At 47.1% G+C, this 17986-nt stretch overlaps 1 protein-coding gene across 2 annotated transcripts in view; it reads right to left on the reverse strand.

The window, feature by feature from the left end:
* Positions 1–216: 216 nt before the first annotated feature.
* LOC134984182 (oocyte zinc finger protein XlCOF7.1-like) overlaps positions 217–17986 on the reverse strand; it is a 36624-nt gene continuing 18854 nt past the window's right edge. Inside the window, exons 4-5 of one of the 2 annotated variants that reach the window (XM_063949809.1) lie at positions 14364–15995; positions 217–3096 (exon numbers count right to left, since the gene is read on the reverse strand). In XM_063949809.1, the coding sequence (XP_063805879.1) occupies positions 1127–3096; positions 14364–15995 (3602 nt within the window). In that variant the 3' untranslated portion in view covers positions 217–1126. Of the gene's footprint in view, positions 3100–14363; positions 15996–17986 lie in introns of both variants that reach the window. The other variant, XM_063949808.1, reaches the window with a different exon arrangement.

Here is a 17986-nt window from a genome sequence, read left to right on the forward strand (position 1 = left end):
TGCCACCCTCCCTGTCTCCCCCCTACTGCCATCGCCCTGTCTACCCTCCACTACTGCCACCACCCTGTCTCCCCCCCCCCCACACTACTGCCACCCACCCTGACTCCCTGTAAACACAGTGCTACTTGGGGACAAAATTACCCACAGATTGTCTCTAGCAGCCCCCACTACAGCAATAGTGCCACCCACCCTGTCTCCCCCCACTACTGCCACCCACCCTGTCTCCCCCCTGACATCTCAGCACTGCTTGGAGAATCTTGGTACTGCTGGTAACAGTCTTCATCTGCAGATGGAAGTAACCAGGGCAGTAAGGAGGCAGAAGCTGCTTCTGGTACCATGGACCCTGGTCATGTAGGGCTGGGAGAGTCAGTAAGATTATGTAATAGATTCACCATCTTACAGGCAGCCGGTGAAGGGAGCAGAGAATGGGTGTTATGTGGCAGGAACGGGCTGGTTAGGTAACAGCCTGGCTGCTGCATTCTGTACAAGCTCTGCAATTCTTTTGCTGGGAGACCCAGGTAGAGGACATTGCAGTAATCTATGTGTGATGCTACAAGTGCATGTATGACTGTAGATAGATCTTCTGAGGGAAATAAGTGCTGGAATCTGGCTATGTTCCTCAGATGAGGATCTGATTGTGGCGGATACCTGATGTCTAAGTGTCACTCCACAATGCAGGACACAAAGATTCCGCACATGATCTGCATTTTGTAACTCTGAACCCCCAAGTGTGTCTGGTTGGTAGGTAAAGCTGAGCTGTAGACCTGCCCTTTGTTGTTGAGCTTCTATCATAAGGACCTGTTTCACCAGGACTGAATCACAGCGAACTGGCATCTCCCACACCTGGAGCTCAGCTAGACATTTAGGATTGATATTGGGTTCTCAGTACCCGGAGCAAAAGACAGGTCATCTGCATAGCAGTGGTAGATGAGGGCATGACATCTGTTTATTTCACCCTGCAATAGCATGTATATTGTAAAAAGCATAGGAGATAGGATAAGAACCTTGAGGAACATTACATGGCAATGAGAAGTATACTCCAGACTAAAATGGTTCCTCACCTGAGTGATGTCTATTGTGTGCAACAAGAGCTAATTTATTTCTCACCGAGTATGGAAATGGCTTCTCACCTGTGACTTGTCTGATGTCTAACAAGATAGGATTTCTGTGCAAAACTTTTCTCACACTCAGAACATGGAAATGGCCTCTCACCTTTGTGAGTTCGCTGATGTTTAACAAGATAGGATTTCTGTGCAAAACATTTCCCACACTCAGAGCAAGAAAATAGCCTCTCACCTGTGTGACTTCTCTGATGTGTAACAAGATGTGATTTGTGTGCAAAACATTTCCCACACTCAGAGCAAGAAAATGGCTTCTCACCTGTGTGACTTCTCTGATGTGTAACAAGAACTGATTTGCGTGCAAAACATTTCCCACACACAGAGCAAGAAAATGGCTTCTCACCTGTGTGACTTCTCTGATGTATAACAAAATCTGATTTGTATGCAAAACATTTCCCACACTCAGAACATGGAAATGGCTTCTCACCTGTGTAAGTTCTCTGATGTGTAACAAGTTGTGATTTCTGGGTAAAACATTTCCCACACTCAGAAAATGGAAATGGCCTCTTACCTTGACTTAGCTGATGTTTAACAAGATGGGATTTCTGTGTAAAACATTTCCCACACGCAGAGCAAGAAAATGGCTTCTCACCCGTGTGACTTCGCTGATGTGTAATAAGATATGATTTCCGTGTAACACATTTCCCACACGCAGAGCAAGAAAATGGTTTCTCACCTGTGTGACTTCTCTGATGTATAACAAGATCTGATTTGTGTGTAAAACATTTCCCACACGTAAAACATGGAAATGGCTTCTCACCTGTGTGAGTTCTCTGATGTTTAACAAGATCTGATTTCCGTGCAAAACATTTCCCACACTCAGAACATGGAAATGGCTTCTCACCTGTGTGACTTCTCTGATGTAGAACAAGATCTGATTTGTGTGCAAAACATTTCCCACACTCAGAACACTGAAATGGCTTTTCACCTGTGTGACTTCGCTGATGTGTAACAAGATGTGATTTCCAGGTAAAACATTTCCTGCACTCAGAGCAAGAAAATAGCTTCTCACCTGTGTGAGTTCTCTGATGTATAACAAGATCTGATTTCCGTGCAAAACATTTCCCACACTCAGAACATGGAAATGGCCTCTCACCTGTGTGACTTCTCTTATGACTAACAAGTTTTGATTTCTGTGCAAAACATTTCCCACACTCAGAACATGGAAATGGCTTTTCACCTGTGTGACTTCGCTGATGTATAACAAGTTGTGATTTCAAGGTAAAACATTTCCCACACTCAGAGCAAGAAAATAGCTTCTCACCTGTGTGACTTTTCTGATGTAGAACAAGATCAGATTTGTGTGCAAAACATTTCCCACATTCAGAACATGGAAATGGCTTCTCACCTGTGTGACTTCGCTGATGTCTAACAAGTTCTGATTTCCAGGTAAAACATTTCCCACACTCAGAACATGGAAATAGATTCTCACCTGTGTGACTTCTGTTATGTCTAACAAGATCTGAGTTGTGTGCAAAACATTTCCCACACTCAGGACATGGAAATGACTTCTCACCTGTGTGATTTCGCTGATGTGTAACAAGTTGTGATTTCCAGGTAAAACATTTCCTACACTCAGAACATGGAAATGGTGATGCACCTGTGTGAATTGTCTTATGTGCATCAAGAGTTGTTTTGTATGTAAAACATTTTTCACACTCAGAACATGGAAATGGCCTCTCACCTGCCTTACCTGTCTGTGGGTAAATAGGCTTTGTGTTCTGTGTAAAACATTTGGCATCTATAGAACACGGAAACACTGTATCTACTCTCAGAGCTGTAACAGATGCACCAATATTAGAGTGATCAGGAGAACATTTCCCAGGATCAGAGGGATCAGCTGATAGAGCTGGATGTATACTTGGGGTAATGGGGTTAGCCCCTGGAGAATCCTGTCTACTGTCATTATCTTTTATTTCACAATCTGGGGATAACATTAGATGTCCTTCTGAGATATTCCTGCTTGTATGTCCATCTGCTGGAAATAAAATACATTATGGAAATGTGACATTTTCTGTAACAATATTAATCTTGTAAACAATAGAAGACGACTCTCTGGGACACTTAATTGTAAATGTGTGTGTATAATAAACATAACTTTGAATGAAGGCTTTATAATATTGTATCATTGTGTCCACCCTCCTGAGAACACTCACAATAACAAATGTAATATTATAATAATAAGACTTAGATATATCTCTCTCTTGTACTGGTAACTAACCATGAAGTATAAATGGAGATGTAGTCACTCGCCAAGTCCTATGTCAGCATCAATGTAAAACAATGGATGGGGAACATATCGTATGAATTGGAGATTCTAGATGAACAATAACATCAGTCATTTGAGCTGATGGATCAGAGAAGAGGAGAGTTATGGTAGACTTACCATGGTGAACTCTCTTTCTGCGAGGTACACTGGGTTCCACAAAGAAACATTGGGGTGTAGAGTGGATCTTGATCCAGAGAGGCACCAACAGGCTAAAGCTTTAGGCTGTCCCAGGATGCATTAGGGCCTCCTCTATAAACCCCTGGTCCAGGCACTGAGAGCTCAGTTTTGTTAACCAGTCTAATGCAGGAGCAGGCAAGAGAGAAGGCAGATGTTAGTCACATAGAACCACATTCTGACGACAGGAGAAGGGACCATCGGTTAATGCCATACAAACCCAAAGAAGCTAAGTGCATCAGGGTGGGCGCCCTGTGGAATCCAGTGTACCTCGCAGAAAGTTAACCATGGTAGGTCTACCATAACTCTACTTTTCTGCAGCAGGGTACACTGTGTCCCACAGGGTAACATCGGGGATGTCCTAAAGCAGTTCCTCAAGAGAGGGGACGCGCCTTAGCATGTATGAGAACCTGGCATACAAAGGAGGCATCCTAGGAGGTGGAAGTATCAAAGGCATAGAACCTAATGAACATGTTCTCTGAGGACCACGTAGCTGCCTTGCACATTTGTTCTGCAGGCGGGCCGCCCAAGAAGGTCCAACAGGCCGAGTAGAATGGACTTTAATAGCAGCAGGAGCTGGGAGTCCAGCCTGCGCATGAGCTTGTGCAATCACCATTCTAATCCATCTGGCCAAGGTTTGCTTATTTGCAGGCCAGCCATGTTTGTGGAAACCAAACAGCACAAAAAGGGTATCTGACCTCCTGATAAAGGCAGTCCTCTCCATGTAGATACAGAGAGCCCTTACCACATCCAAAGACCACTCTTTGGAGGACAATTCAGAATAGAGAAAGTCTGGAACCACAATCTCTTGGTTAAGGTGAAACAATGGCACCACCTTAGGTAAATATCCGGGACGAGTTCATAGAACTACCCGGTCACAATGAAATATCAGAAAGGGTGGACGACAGGACAATGCGCCTAAGTCCGACACCCTCCTAGCAGAGGCAATAGCCAGTAGAAACAGGACCTTGGCCGTGAGCCATTTAAGGGCCACCGACTCAAGAAGTTCAAATGGAGACTCTTGCAGGGCATTCAGGACAACAGACAGATTCCATGGAGCCACAGGAGGGACATAAGGAGGCTGAATCCGTAACACACCCTGAGTGAATGTATGAACGTCAGGTGTAGACACAATATTTCTCTGAAACTATACTGACAAGGCAGATATGTGAACCTTGAGGGAGGCCAGGCAAAGGCCTAAGTCCGGGCCTCGGTGCAAAAAATCCAGAATTCTGGAAGTTCTGAATCTGTATGCATCAAAATTCTTAACAGCACACCAGGTGAAGTAAGAATTCCAGACCCTATGATAAATCTGGGCAGATGCCGGCTTGCGGGCCTTCAACATAGTTTGTATAACCGCCTCAGAGAATCCTTTGGCCCTCAGGAGTGATGCTTCAAGACCCACGCCGTCAAAGCCAGTCTGGCCAGGTCAGGGTAGAGACAAGGGCCCTGTACGAGGAGGTCTGGGCATTGAGGAAGTAGAGTAGGACACTCTGTCGATAGACCCTGCAAGTCTGAAAACCAATGTCGTCTGGGCCACGCTGGAGTGACTAGAAGTGGCATTCCTCCTTCTTGCTTGAACTTCCGTAGTACCCTGGGCAGGAGGGACACTGGAGGGAACACGAAAGGCAGCCAAAAGTTCCATGGAATAGCCAGTGCGTCCACGAACGCTGCTTGAGGATTCCAGGTCATTGATCGGAAGACTGGAACCTTGTGATTCTGTCGAGATGCTATCAGGTCTACATCTGATAGACCCCACAAGTCCACTAGTAGTTGAAAGACTTCTGGATGAAGAGTCCACTCTCTGGCGTGTACGTCCTGGCAACTGAGGAAGTCCGCTTCCCAGGTCAGGACACCCGAAGTGAACAATGCCGATATTGCTGGCAGATGGCGTTCCGCCCAATGAAGGATTTTTGACACTTCCATCATTGCCATGTGGCTTCGAGTGCCGCCTTGATGGTTTATGTAGGCCACCGTGGTGGCATTGTCTGACCGTACTTGAACAGGCCTGTTTTGTACTAGAGGCAGGGCGAGAGATAAAGCATTAAACACCGTCCGCAACTCCAGAATGTTTATCAGGAGTAGTGATTCCTCCTTGGTCCGTTTAGACAGAGGGAATTTCTTCCCTGGATTAGACCAAGGCTCCTGCCTGACGTCCACCCAATAGTAAGAATGGGGTAATATGTTTAAACGGCAAAAGGTGGCTAAAAATCTATCAGTTTTCTTAGTTACATTAGTGGAATCCTCTTCATCTGTGATTTGTAGGATCTGCTTAACAGCAACCACTAAGTCAGGGACATCAACTAGCAATGGAGAATCCTCATCAGAAACGCCTGATTCAGTGTCGGACAGGACAGTATGATCCTCCTCCTTTTCAGATGAAACATCTGAGAGATTTGTGGATTGTGAGGAGGAAGCAGCCCGCTTAGATGACCCAGAGACACGGGAGTGACCTGGAGTAGATTTGTGTCTGCCCAAAGATTGATTTAACTGCTGCAACTGGTTAGACAAATTCTCCCAAGGCGGATTAACCATAGGGATAATTTGTGTCTGCAGTGGCACAGGTGGTCCCATTGGGGTCGCAATGCATTCCACTAGAGCAGTGGTTCTTAAACTCAGTCCTCAGGACCCCACACAGTTCACATTTTGCAGGTCACCTAGCAGGAACACAGGTGTAGTCATTACTGACATTTGAAAACATCCACAGGTTGAGCTGATTATTTCACTTGCGATTTTGTGAGGAGACCTGGAAAACATGAACTGTTTGGGGTCCTGAGGATCGAGTTTGAGAACCTGTGCACTAGAGTACCCAGTAGGGCTGTGAACGCAGCCCAGGGTGGCTCCTGATTGGTTACAGGTGCTGCAGACTGACTGGGAGATGTATGACACAGTACACAGACCATCATACACAGATTCCCCCTCTGGTAAATCATTGGCACATGCTCTGCATGAGGCAGGAGCGTCCACAGACTTACTGCCCTTCTTATTAGACATTATACTAAATGCAGCAACAGAGCGGTTTAGTACGATGAAGCCAGAGTATAATACCTGCGAATAAATCCAATGGTATGTGACTGAGTCCCCAGTGCACAACACCTGCGAATAAATCTGGTAATATGTGACAGAGTACACAGTAGAATACATGCAATGGGTAAATACTGTGACGCACTATATAAATGACCCTGACGCACCTCGTCCCTTAGGGTACAGAATAAAGTGATAGATATATCTGGGAAACACTGAAAGTGAAACCACACAGCAGATACAGGCAAACACAGTTACTTTTGCAATGTAGAAAAATAAGATTTTAAACCTACCGGTAAATCTTTTTCTCCTAGTCCGTAGAGGATGCTGGGGACTCCGTAAGGACCATGGGGTATAGACGGCTCCACAGGAGACATGGGCACTTTAAGACTTTAGAATGGGTGTGCACTGTCTCCTCCCTCTATGCCCCTCCTCCAGACCTCAGGACTGTGCCCAGAGGAGACTGACAGTACGAGGAAAGGATTTTTGTTAATTTAAGGGCGAGATACATACCAGCCCACACCATACACATCGTACAACATGGTATATACTAAACCAGTTAACAGCATGAACAACAGCATCAGCCCGAGACTGATCTCAACTGTAACATAACCCTTATGTAAGCAACAACTATATACAAGCCATGCAGAATTTTTCCGCGCTGGGACAGGCGCCCAGCATCCTCTACGGACTAGGAGAAAAAGATTTACCGGAAGGTTTAAAATCTTATTTTCTCTTACGTCCTAGAGGATGCTGGGGACTCCTTAAGGACCATGGGGATTATACCAAAGCTCCAGACCGGGCGGGAGAGTGCGGAAGACTCTGCAGCACTGATTGAGCAAACATGAGGTCCTCATCAGCCAGGGCATCAAACTTGTAGAATCTTGCAAAAGTGTTTGAACCCGACCAAGTAGCAGCTCAGCAAAGCTGTAATGCCAAGACGCCTCGGGCAGCCGCCCAAGAAGAGCCCACCTTCCTAGTGGAATGGGCCTTTACCGAATTTTGGAACCGGCAATCCAGCCGTAGAATGAGCCTGCGGAATCGTGTTACAGATCCAGCGAGCAATAGTCTGTTTAGACGCAGGAGCACCAACCTTGTTGGCTGCATACAGGACAAACAGTGCCTCTGTTTTCCTAACCTTAGCCGTTCTGGCGATATAAATCTTTAAGGCCCTGACTACCTCCAGGGACTTGGAATCCTCCAAGGCACCCGTTGCCACAGGCACCACAATAGGTTGGTTCATATGAAACGATGAAACCACCTTAGGCAGAAAATGAGGACGAGTCCTCAAGTCTGCTCTATTCGCATGGATAATCAGATAGGGGCTCTTGTAAGACAAAGCCGCCAATTCGGACACCTGCCTTGCAGATGCCAAGGCCAATACCATGACCACTTTCCAAGTGAGAAACTTCAATTCAACTGTTTGAAGAGGTTCAAATCAGTGTGATTTAAGGAACTGTAACACCACGTTAAGGTCCCATGGTGCCACTGGGGGCACAAAAGGAGGTTGGATGAGCCACACTTCCTTTACAAAAGTCTGGACTTCTGGGAGAGAAGCCAATTCCTTCTGAAAAAATATAGATAAAAACGAAATCTGCACCTTAATGGAGCCTAACTTCAGGCCCATATCCACACCTGACTGCAGAAAATGGAGTAAACAACCCAGTTGAGAATCATCCTTAGGGCATTCCTGGCTTCACACCAAGACACATATTTTCTCCCGATACGGTGATAGTGTTTCGCCGTTACCTCCTTCCTAGCTATAATAAGAGTAGGGACGACTTCATTCGGAATACCTTTCCTAGCTAGGATTTTGTGTTAAACCGCCATGCCGTCAAACGTAACCGTGGTAAGTCTTGGAACACACAGGGCCCCTGTAGTAACAGGTTCTCCCTGAGAGCAAGAGGCCACGGATCTTCTGTGATCATTTCCTGAAGATCTGAAATCCAGGCCCTTCGAGGTCAATCTGGAACAATGAGTATTGTCTGCACTCTTGTTCGTCTTATGATTCTCAATATCCTTGAGATGCGAGGAAGTGGAGGGAACACAGAGACTGATTGAAACACCCACGGTGTCACCAGGGCGTCCACTGCAACTGCCTGAGGGTCCCTTGACCTGGACCAATACGTCCGAAGCTTTCTGTTGAGGCGTGACGCCATCATGTCTATTTGAGGAAGTCCCCAATGACTTGTCACCTCTGCAAAGACGTCTTGATGAAGTCCCCACTCTCCTGGATGGAGATCGTGTCTGCTGAGGAAGTCTGCTTCCCAGTGGTCTACTCCCGGAATGAATACTGCTGTCAGAGCGCTTACATGATTTTCCGCCCAGCGAAGAATCCTGGTGGCTTCTGCCATTGCTGTTCTGCTTCTTGTCCCGCCCTGGCGGTTTACATGCGCCCCGGCTGTGACGTCTGACTGTAACAGAACAGGTAGGTTGCGAAGAAGATTCTCCGCCTGTCGGAGGCCGTTGTATATGGCCCTTAATTCCAGCATATTGATGTGTAGACCAGCCTCCTGGCTTGACCATATTCCCTGAAAATTGTTTCCCTGTGACTGCTCCCCATCCTCGGAGGCTCACGTCCGTGGTCACAAGAACCCAATCTTGAATGCCGAACCTGCGACCCTCTAGAAGGGGAGTACTCTGGAGCCACCACAGGAAAGAGAGAGAGAGAGAGAGAGAGAGACTGGCCCTGGGGGACAGGGTATCTTCCGATGTATCTGCAGATGGGACCCTGACCACTTGTCCAGAAGGTCCCACTGAAAAGTCCTTGCATGGAACCGCTGAATGGAATGGCCTCGTAGGCCGCCACCATCTTTCCCAATACTTGAGTGTATTGATGGACTGACACTCTTTTTGGCTTTAACAGGTCTTTGATCATGTTCTGGAGTTCCTGGGCTTTTTCTACCGGGAGAAAAACACCTTTGTTTTCCCGTATCCAGAATCATGCCCAAAGAAGACAGCCGAGTCGTCGGAACCAACTGCGACTTAGGTAGATTTAGAATCCAGCTGTGCTGTTGTAGTACTCTCAGGGAGAGAGACACGGTCTTTAATAAACTCGCATTTATCAGGAGATCGTCCAAGTATGTGATACTTGTGACCCCTTGCTTGCGCAGGAGCACCATCATTTCCGCCATTACCTTGGTGAAAACTCTCGGGGCCGTGCAAAGCCCAAACGGCAACGTCTGAAACTGGTAATGACAATCCCGTACAGCGAATCTTAGGTACACCCGATGAGGAGGATATATGGGGACATGAAGGTATGCATCCTTTATGTCTAGTGACACCATAAAATCCCCCCCTTTCCAGGCTGGATATCCTTGCCTCGAGAGATTCCATCTTGAATTTGAACCTCTTTAAATATAGGTTTAGAGTTTTTAGATTCAGAATTGGTCTGACCGAGCCATCCGGCTTTGGGACCACAAACAGGATTGAATAAAACCCTTTTCCCTGTTGCACTAGGGGAACCATGATAATCACTTGCTGTTGACACAGCTTTAGTGTGGCAGCCAAAACTATTTTCCTCTCCGGGGAAGTAGCTGGCAAGGCCGATTTGAAAATCGGTGTAGAAGCCCCTCTTTGATGAATTTGGTAGAGGCCAGGGAGGACATTTTTCCTGTGAACTAGCCGTAGCCGGTGTTCTATTCCCTCTACCTCTGGCGAGGAAAGAAAGCCACGGCCCCTTCTGAACTTACGCAACCGAAAGGACTGCATCTGTTATTAGGGTGATACCTTTTGCTGTGGGGGAACGTAAGGCAAAAAAGACGACTTACCCGCAGTAGCTGTGAAAACCAGGTCCGCGAGGCCCTCCCCAAATAAAACTTCACCCTTGCGAGGTAAAGCCTCCATATGACACATTGAGCCAGCATCACCTGTCCATTGACGGGTCCACAGGGACCTACTAGCAGAAACTGCCATGGCATTAGCTCTTGAACCCAAAAGCCCAATATCTCTTGCAGCCTCTCTCATATATAGTGCTGCGTCCTTGATGTGACCCAAGGTCAACACCATACTATCTTTATCTAGGGTGTCAACGTCATAAGACAAGTTATCAGCCCAAGCTGTAATTGCGCTACCCACCCATGCCGACGCTACTGCAGGTCTAAATAGGGCTCCCGTAGTCGCATAAATTGATTTTAAGGTAGATTCCTGCCTATGATCCGCAGCATCCTATAGGGCCGCCGTATCAGGGGACGGTAATGCTACCTTTTTGGACCAGCGCGTTAAGGCCTTGTCCAGCGTGGGCGAGGATTCCCGTCGTAACCTGTCCTCTGAGGGGAAAGGATACGCCATAATAATTCCCTTGGGAACCTGCAGTCTAATGTCAGGAGTCTCCCAAGTTTTTTTTTTTAATAAAACGGTCAGCTCATGAGATGAGTTAGGTTACTTTTCTTAAACATGTGCACCCTCGTGTCAGGGACAGAGGGGTCCTCTGTGATATGCAAAACACCTTTTATTGCAATAATCATATATTGAATACTTTCGCAACTCATGGGTGCAACCTTGCATCATCCTGGTCGACACTGGAGTCGGAATCCGTGTCGGTATCAGTGTCTGCTAACTGGGTAAAGGGACGTTTATGGGACCCTGAAGGGTCCTGGGACACAGTAAAAGCCATGGGTTAATTTCCTGCTTGTCTTTGGACTCTGCTTTGTCCAATCTGTAATAAAGCCACATTAGCATAACAAAACATTCCACATGTCCACCCAATCAGGTGTCTGCTGTGCCGACGGAGACACCACCACCATCTGCTCTGCATCCTCCCTAGACAAGCCTTCCGCTTCAGACATGTCGACACACACGTACTGACACCACCACACACCCTGGGATAAATAAATATGGGGACTGACCCACAATAAGGCCCTTTGGAGAGACAGAGAAAGAGTATGCCAGCACACACCCAGCGTCACTAGATACTGAAAACAAATTCCCAGCCTGTACAGCGCTTTTTATATATAATTTGCACCAAATAAATGTGCCCCCCCCTCGTTTTTGCCCGTTATTGTTCAGCAGGGGAGAGTCTGGGAGCACTTCTCTGCAGTATGCTGTGGAGAAAATGGCGCTGGTTAGTGCTGGAGGATCAAGCCCCGCCCCCTCAACGGCGGACTTCGGTCCCGCTCAATTTCTTTATACTGGCGGGGGTTTTATAACATACTGCCTCCGCAGTATCTGAGACCTGTGCCAGTGCTGTTTTTGAGATAATAATTGCTGCCCAGGGCGCCCCCCCTGCGCCAGGCACCCCGTACAGTGCCTTGTGTGTGTGTGTGTGTGTGTGTGTGTGATGGGAGCAATGGCGCGCAGCGTTACCGCCGCGCGTGTACCTAACTGAAGATCTGAAGTCTTCTGCCGACTTTGAAGTCTTCTTTCTTCCCATACTCACCCAGCTTCTATCTTCCGGCTCTGGGAGGGGGACGTCGGCGCGGCTCCGGGACGAACGACGAGGATGAGACCTGTATTCCGACCCTCTGAAGCTAATGGTCCAGTAGACTAAGAAGCAGAGCCTATCAGTTAAGTAGGTCTGGTTCTCTCCCCTCAGTCCCACGATGCAGGGAGCCTGTTGCCAGCAGTGCTCCCTGAAAATAAAAAACCTAACAAAATTATTTTTACAGAGAAACTCAGGAGAGCTCCCTGTAATGCACCCAGTCTCCTCTGGGCACAGGATCTAACTGAGGTCTGGAGGAGGGGCATAGAGGGAGGAGCCAGTGCACACCCATTCTAAAGTTCTTTATAGGTGTCCATGTCTCCTGCGGAGCCCATCTATACCCCATGGTCCTTAGGGAGTCCCCAGCATCCTCTAGGACGTAAGAGAAATTATGATAATAAAACTGCACTGAAATACATACACATACATATATAAATACACACACATATATCAGAATACTCGCACAAGATATCCTGTAATAGGTATACTCTTTCTTAAGTAACGCTGTCTGTATAGAGACATGTAGAATACTCAAGTGTTTGTAAAGTCACAGCGCTGTATACAAGCGGCTTTACAAGGGAGACCTTGCCCTGCAGTCCAGGAGACCATCCGCAGCCTATACTTAGAATATGGCGCCCAGCGTCTCAGTCAGGGAGTGAGGGAGAGTGTGAGACAGCTCCAGGGTGGGAAATCTATGTGGAGATGGCGCCCTGGGCCTAGTGAGGGCTACAGGTCAAGCACCGGTTCCCCTATGCTGGACTTCCACCACCGGTACTACAGAGCCTTATTAAATGGGGCGTTAATACACCCGACCTGTACTCTTACGCCCTGGCGGTCTAGTGGGGTGCCTGCTCGGTGACAGTGTTCACGCCAGCATGCGACCCGTCTCCCTAGGTCGCGGATGGAACGCGATTTAATTGTGGGTCCCGCCTGGGGGACCCTCTTACCTCTTCCCCATAGCAGCCACGTGATCCAGGAGAGCGGTCTACGACCGTGTGCCTAAAGCCGGAGCGTCTCCACCACAAGTACCCGGGAACAGGCTGCGGGAGTATGCGACGCCACTTGGGAGGTGATGGAGCTGCAGCGCTGAAGTGTCACCATGACATACAGCGCTGACAGCCCAGTTGAAGAAATCTTCTTAGAAAAGCTTTTCAGGGCTGCCCAGCGCAGCTCTCCTGTTAGTGACCTGCTGCTGCAGGCGCCAACTCAAAACTGAGCTCTCAGTGCCTGAAGGCGGGGTTATAGAGGAGGCCCCAATGCATCCTGGGACAGCCTAAAGCTTAAGCCTTTGGTGCCTCTGGAACAAGATACACTCTACACCCCGATGTTTTCCCTGGGGAAACCAATGTATCCTGTTGCAGAAATAAATGATTATACTTTTTAATATGTCCTGTGTCAGTCTCCATATTTATCACATTGTGTACCAGAACCTGGTCGCTTGAATTTTTCTACTGACAGCAATTTCATGGTCTGATCACACCCCTCTGATAGGGTCCTGGTCGCCTTTTCCCGCTACTCCTCCTTTACCACCTTGGAGATTGCAGGATTATATATTAATGGATGCTGAAGGCACCAGAATTATGCAAGATGCCCTGTCCTCCTTAGACGTGAACGTGAAGATACTTCCATTAGGAACCATTGGTGTGCCCTTAAGGCCATGGATCAGAAGCCAGAGAAGGCCGTCATCCAAGTGCCAGGGGACAGGTAATCAGCAGGGAAGGTGCAGGATCCTCAATGCTGGTTCCCATACACAAGCTCTATAAATGTATTATATACCTAAGGCGACGGTAGCAAGACTCAGATGCTGCCAACTCAGTAACAGGAGCCGTTCATTAGCCGGAGAGCAGGTGTATAATAGGGGCTGATGTCTCCTGATGTATGAGATACACCAGAGAGTGTGGGAGGAGACTGGTCAGATCTCTGGGCTGGTAACACACAGTGACATGATGTGAGGGGGAGAGCAGGAGTATAATAGGGACTGATGTCTCCTGATGTATGAGATATACCAGAGAGTGTGGGGAGGAGACTGGTCAGATCTCTGGGCTGGTAACACACAGTGACATGATGTGAGGGGAGAGCAGGAGTATAATAGGGGCTGATGGCTCCTGATGTATGAGATACACCAGAGAGTGTGGGGAGGAGACAGGTCAGATCTCAGGGCTGGTAACACAGTGAAATGATGTGAGGGGAGAGCAGGAGTATAATAGGGGCTGAAGGCTCCTGACTCCCCCACTAGGCAGATACATTTCCCTCAATAGTCTGTACTGACAGAGGAGGGTGTAGGATAAGAGATTGCTGTAGTGACTGAGCAAGGAGAATATGTGACTATTTTCTGTAATAAGTGTTTATTACTCACCTGTGCCGATATCTGTAGGGATCTCCTCCTCCTTACACTGCTGATCACCCCTCACATACGTCTCTTCTTCTCCCTCTATATCTTCTGCCTTTATATCAGTCACATACGTCTCTTCTTCTCCCTCTATATCTTCTGTCTTCATATCAGTCACATACGTCTCTTCTTCTCCCTCTATATCTTCTGCCTTTATATCAGTCACATACGTCTCTTCTTCTCCCTCTATATCTTCTGCCTTCATATCAGTCACATACATCTCTTCTTCTCCCTCTATATCTTCTGCCTTTATATCAGTCACATACGTCTCTTCTTCTCCCTCTATATCTTCTGTCTTCATATCAGTCACATACGTCTCTTCTTCTCCCTCTATATCTTCTGCCTTCATATCAGTCACATACGTCTCTTCTTCTTCCTCTATATCTTCTGCCTTTATATCAGTCACATACGTCTCTTCTCCCTCTATATCTTCTGCCTTTATATCAATCACATACATCTCTTCTTCTCCCTCTATATCTTCTGCCTTTATATCAGTCACATACGTCTCTTCTTCTCCCTCTGTATCTTCTGCCTTTATATCAGTCACATACGTCTCTTCTCCCTCTGTATCTTCTGCCTTTATATCAGTCACATACGTCTCTTCTTCTCCCTCTATATCTTCTGCCTTTATATCAGTCACATACATCTCTTCTTCTCCCTCTGTATCTTCTGCCTTTATATCAGTCACATACGTCTCTTCTCCCTCTATATCTTCTGCCTTTATATCAGTCACATACGTCTCTTCTTCTCCCTCTATATCTTCTGCCTTTATATCAGTCACATACGTCTCTTCTTCTCCCTCTATATCTTCGGCCTTTATATCAGTCACATACGTCTCTTCTTCTCCCTCTATATCTTCTGCCTTTATATCAGTCACATACATCTCTTCTTCTCCCTCTATATCTTCTGCCTTTATATCAGTCACATACGTCTCTTCTTCTCCCTCTATATCTTCTGCCTTTATATCAGTCACATACGTCTCTTCTTCTCCCTCTATATCTTCTGCCTTTATATCAGTCACATACGTCTCTTCTTCTCCCTCTATATCTTCTGCCTTTATATCAGTCACATACGTCTCTTCTTCTCCCTCTATATCTTCTGCCTTTATATCAGTCACACACGTCTCTTCTTCTCCCTCTGTATCTTCTGCCTTTATATCAGTCACATACGTCTCTTCTTCTCCCTCCATATCTTCAGCCTTTATATCAGTCACATACGTCTCTTCTTCTCCCTCTATATCTTCTGCCTTTATATCAGTCACATACGTCTCTTCTTCTTCCTCTATATCTTCTGCCTTTATATCAGTCACATATGTCTCCTCTCCCTCTATATCTTCTGACTTTATATCAGTCACATACGTCTCTTCTTCTCCCTCTATATCTTCTGCCTTTATATCAGTCACATATGTCTCTTCTTCTCCCTCTATATCTTCTGCCTTTATATCAGTCACATACGTCTCTTCTTCTCCCTCTATATCTTCTGCCTTTATATCAGTCACATACGTCTCTTCTTCTCCCTCTATATCTTCTGCCTTTATATCAGTCACATACGTCTCTTCTTCTCCCTTTATATATTCTGTTTTAATATCAGACAAATGTTCTACCTAAAAAAAACAACAACATTTATGTTAAGAACATACCGTTGTTAAATATCTTTCTGCGAGGTACACTGGGCTCCACAAGGATCAACATCGGGGTGTAGAGTAGGATCTTGTTCCGAGGCACCAGCAGGCTCAAAGCTTTTACTGTTCCCAAGATGCACAGCGCCGCCTCCTCTATAACTCCGCCTCCGTGCACAGGAGCTCCGTTTTCGTTACCCAGCCCAATGCAGTAGCAGGTACTAGAGACGACAATCGCTCGTAGCCAATTACACCACATACTCACCACAGGAGAGGGTGTCAGCAGCTAATTCCACACCAACCCAAAGAAGCTAAGTGCGTCAGGGCGGGCGCCTTGTTAAGCCCAGTGTACCTCGCAGAAAGAGATTTAACAAAGGTAAGTTCTTACCATAAATCTTGTTTTCTGCTGCAGGGTACACTGGGCTCCACAGGGAATAACATCGGGGATGTCCTAAAGCAGTTCCTTATGGGAGGGGACGCACTGTAGCGGGCACAAGAACCCGGCGTCCAAAGGAAGCATACTGGGAAACGGATGTATTAAAGGCACAGAACCTTATGAATGTGTTCACTGAAGACAACGTAGCCGCCTTGCACAATTTTTCAAGGGTTGCACCACGGTGGGCCGCCCATGAAGGTCCAACCAACCGAGTAGAATGGGCTTTGATGGTAGCAGGAGCCGGACGACCAGCCTGTACATAAGCATGTGCAATCACCATTCTAATCCATCTGGCCAGTGTCTGCTTGGAAGCAGGCCAGCCACGTTTGTGAAAACCAAACAGTACAGAAAGAGAATCAGTCTTCCTAAGGGAGACGGTTCTCTTTACATAGATATGGAGAGCCTGTACCACATCCAAAGATCGCTCTTTGGAAGACAATTCAGGAGAATTAAATGCCGGAACCACAATCTCCTGGTTAAGGTGGAAGGAAGACACCACCTTGGGTAAATAACCTAGGCGCGTTCTAAGAACCGTCCTGTCACAGTGAAAAATCAAATGGGGAGACTTACAGGATAAGGCACCCAAGTCCGAGACCCTTCTAGCTGAAGCAATAGCCAGAAAGAATAGCACCTTAAGGGAAAGACACTTAAGGTCAGCAGAGGCAAGAGGTTCAAACAGAGTCTCTTGCAAGGCCTCCAAAACCACCGACAGATCCCAAGGGGCCACAGATAGCACATAAGGAGGCTGAATCCGCCACACGCCCTGAGTGAAAGTATGAACATCAGGCAGGGCAGCAATCTTTCTCTGAAACCAAGCCGACAAGGCAGAAATGTGAACCTTGAGGGAGGCCAGACGAAGGCCTAAGTCCAGGCCCTGTTGTAGGAAGGCCAATAGTTTGGCCGTACTGAACTTGAAAACGTCATGATTGTGAGACACACACCAAGTAAAGTAAGCATTCCAGAGCCTATGGGAAATCCGAGCAGAAGCTGGCTTACGGGACTTGCACATAGTTTGAACGACCGCCTCAGAAAAACCCTTGGCCCTCAGGATGGAAGCTTCAAGATCCATGCCGTCAAAGCCAGACGGACCAAGTCCTGGTAAACACAAGGGCCTTGAACGAGAAGGTCCGGTTGTTGTGGAAGTAGAAGGTGATGATCTAGCGAGAGGCCCTGTAGATCAGAGAACCAGTGCCGCCTGGGCCACGCTGGAGCGAATAGAAGTAGGTTTCCTCCTTCTTACTTGAACTTCCGTATTACTCTGGGCAGTAATGACACCGGAGGGAACACATACGGCAGCCGAAAGTTCCATGGGATTGACAGAGCATCCACGAACGCTGCTTGAGGATCCCTTGTCCTTGCTCTGAAGACCGGAACCTTGTGACTGTGTTGTGACGCCATCAGGTCCACATCTGGAAGGCCCCACGAGAAGATGAAACACTTCTGGATGGAGGCTCCATTCTCCGGCGTGTACGTCCTGACAACTGAGAAAGTCCGCTTCCCAGTTTAGGACCCTGGAATGAACACTGCGGATATGGC

The sequence above is a fragment of the Pseudophryne corroboree genome, assembly GCF_028390025.1.
Source record: "Pseudophryne corroboree isolate aPseCor3 chromosome 3 unlocalized genomic scaffold, aPseCor3.hap2 SUPER_3_unloc_4, whole genome shotgun sequence".
Taxonomy (NCBI): Eukaryota; Metazoa; Chordata; class Amphibia; order Anura; family Myobatrachidae; genus Pseudophryne; species Pseudophryne corroboree.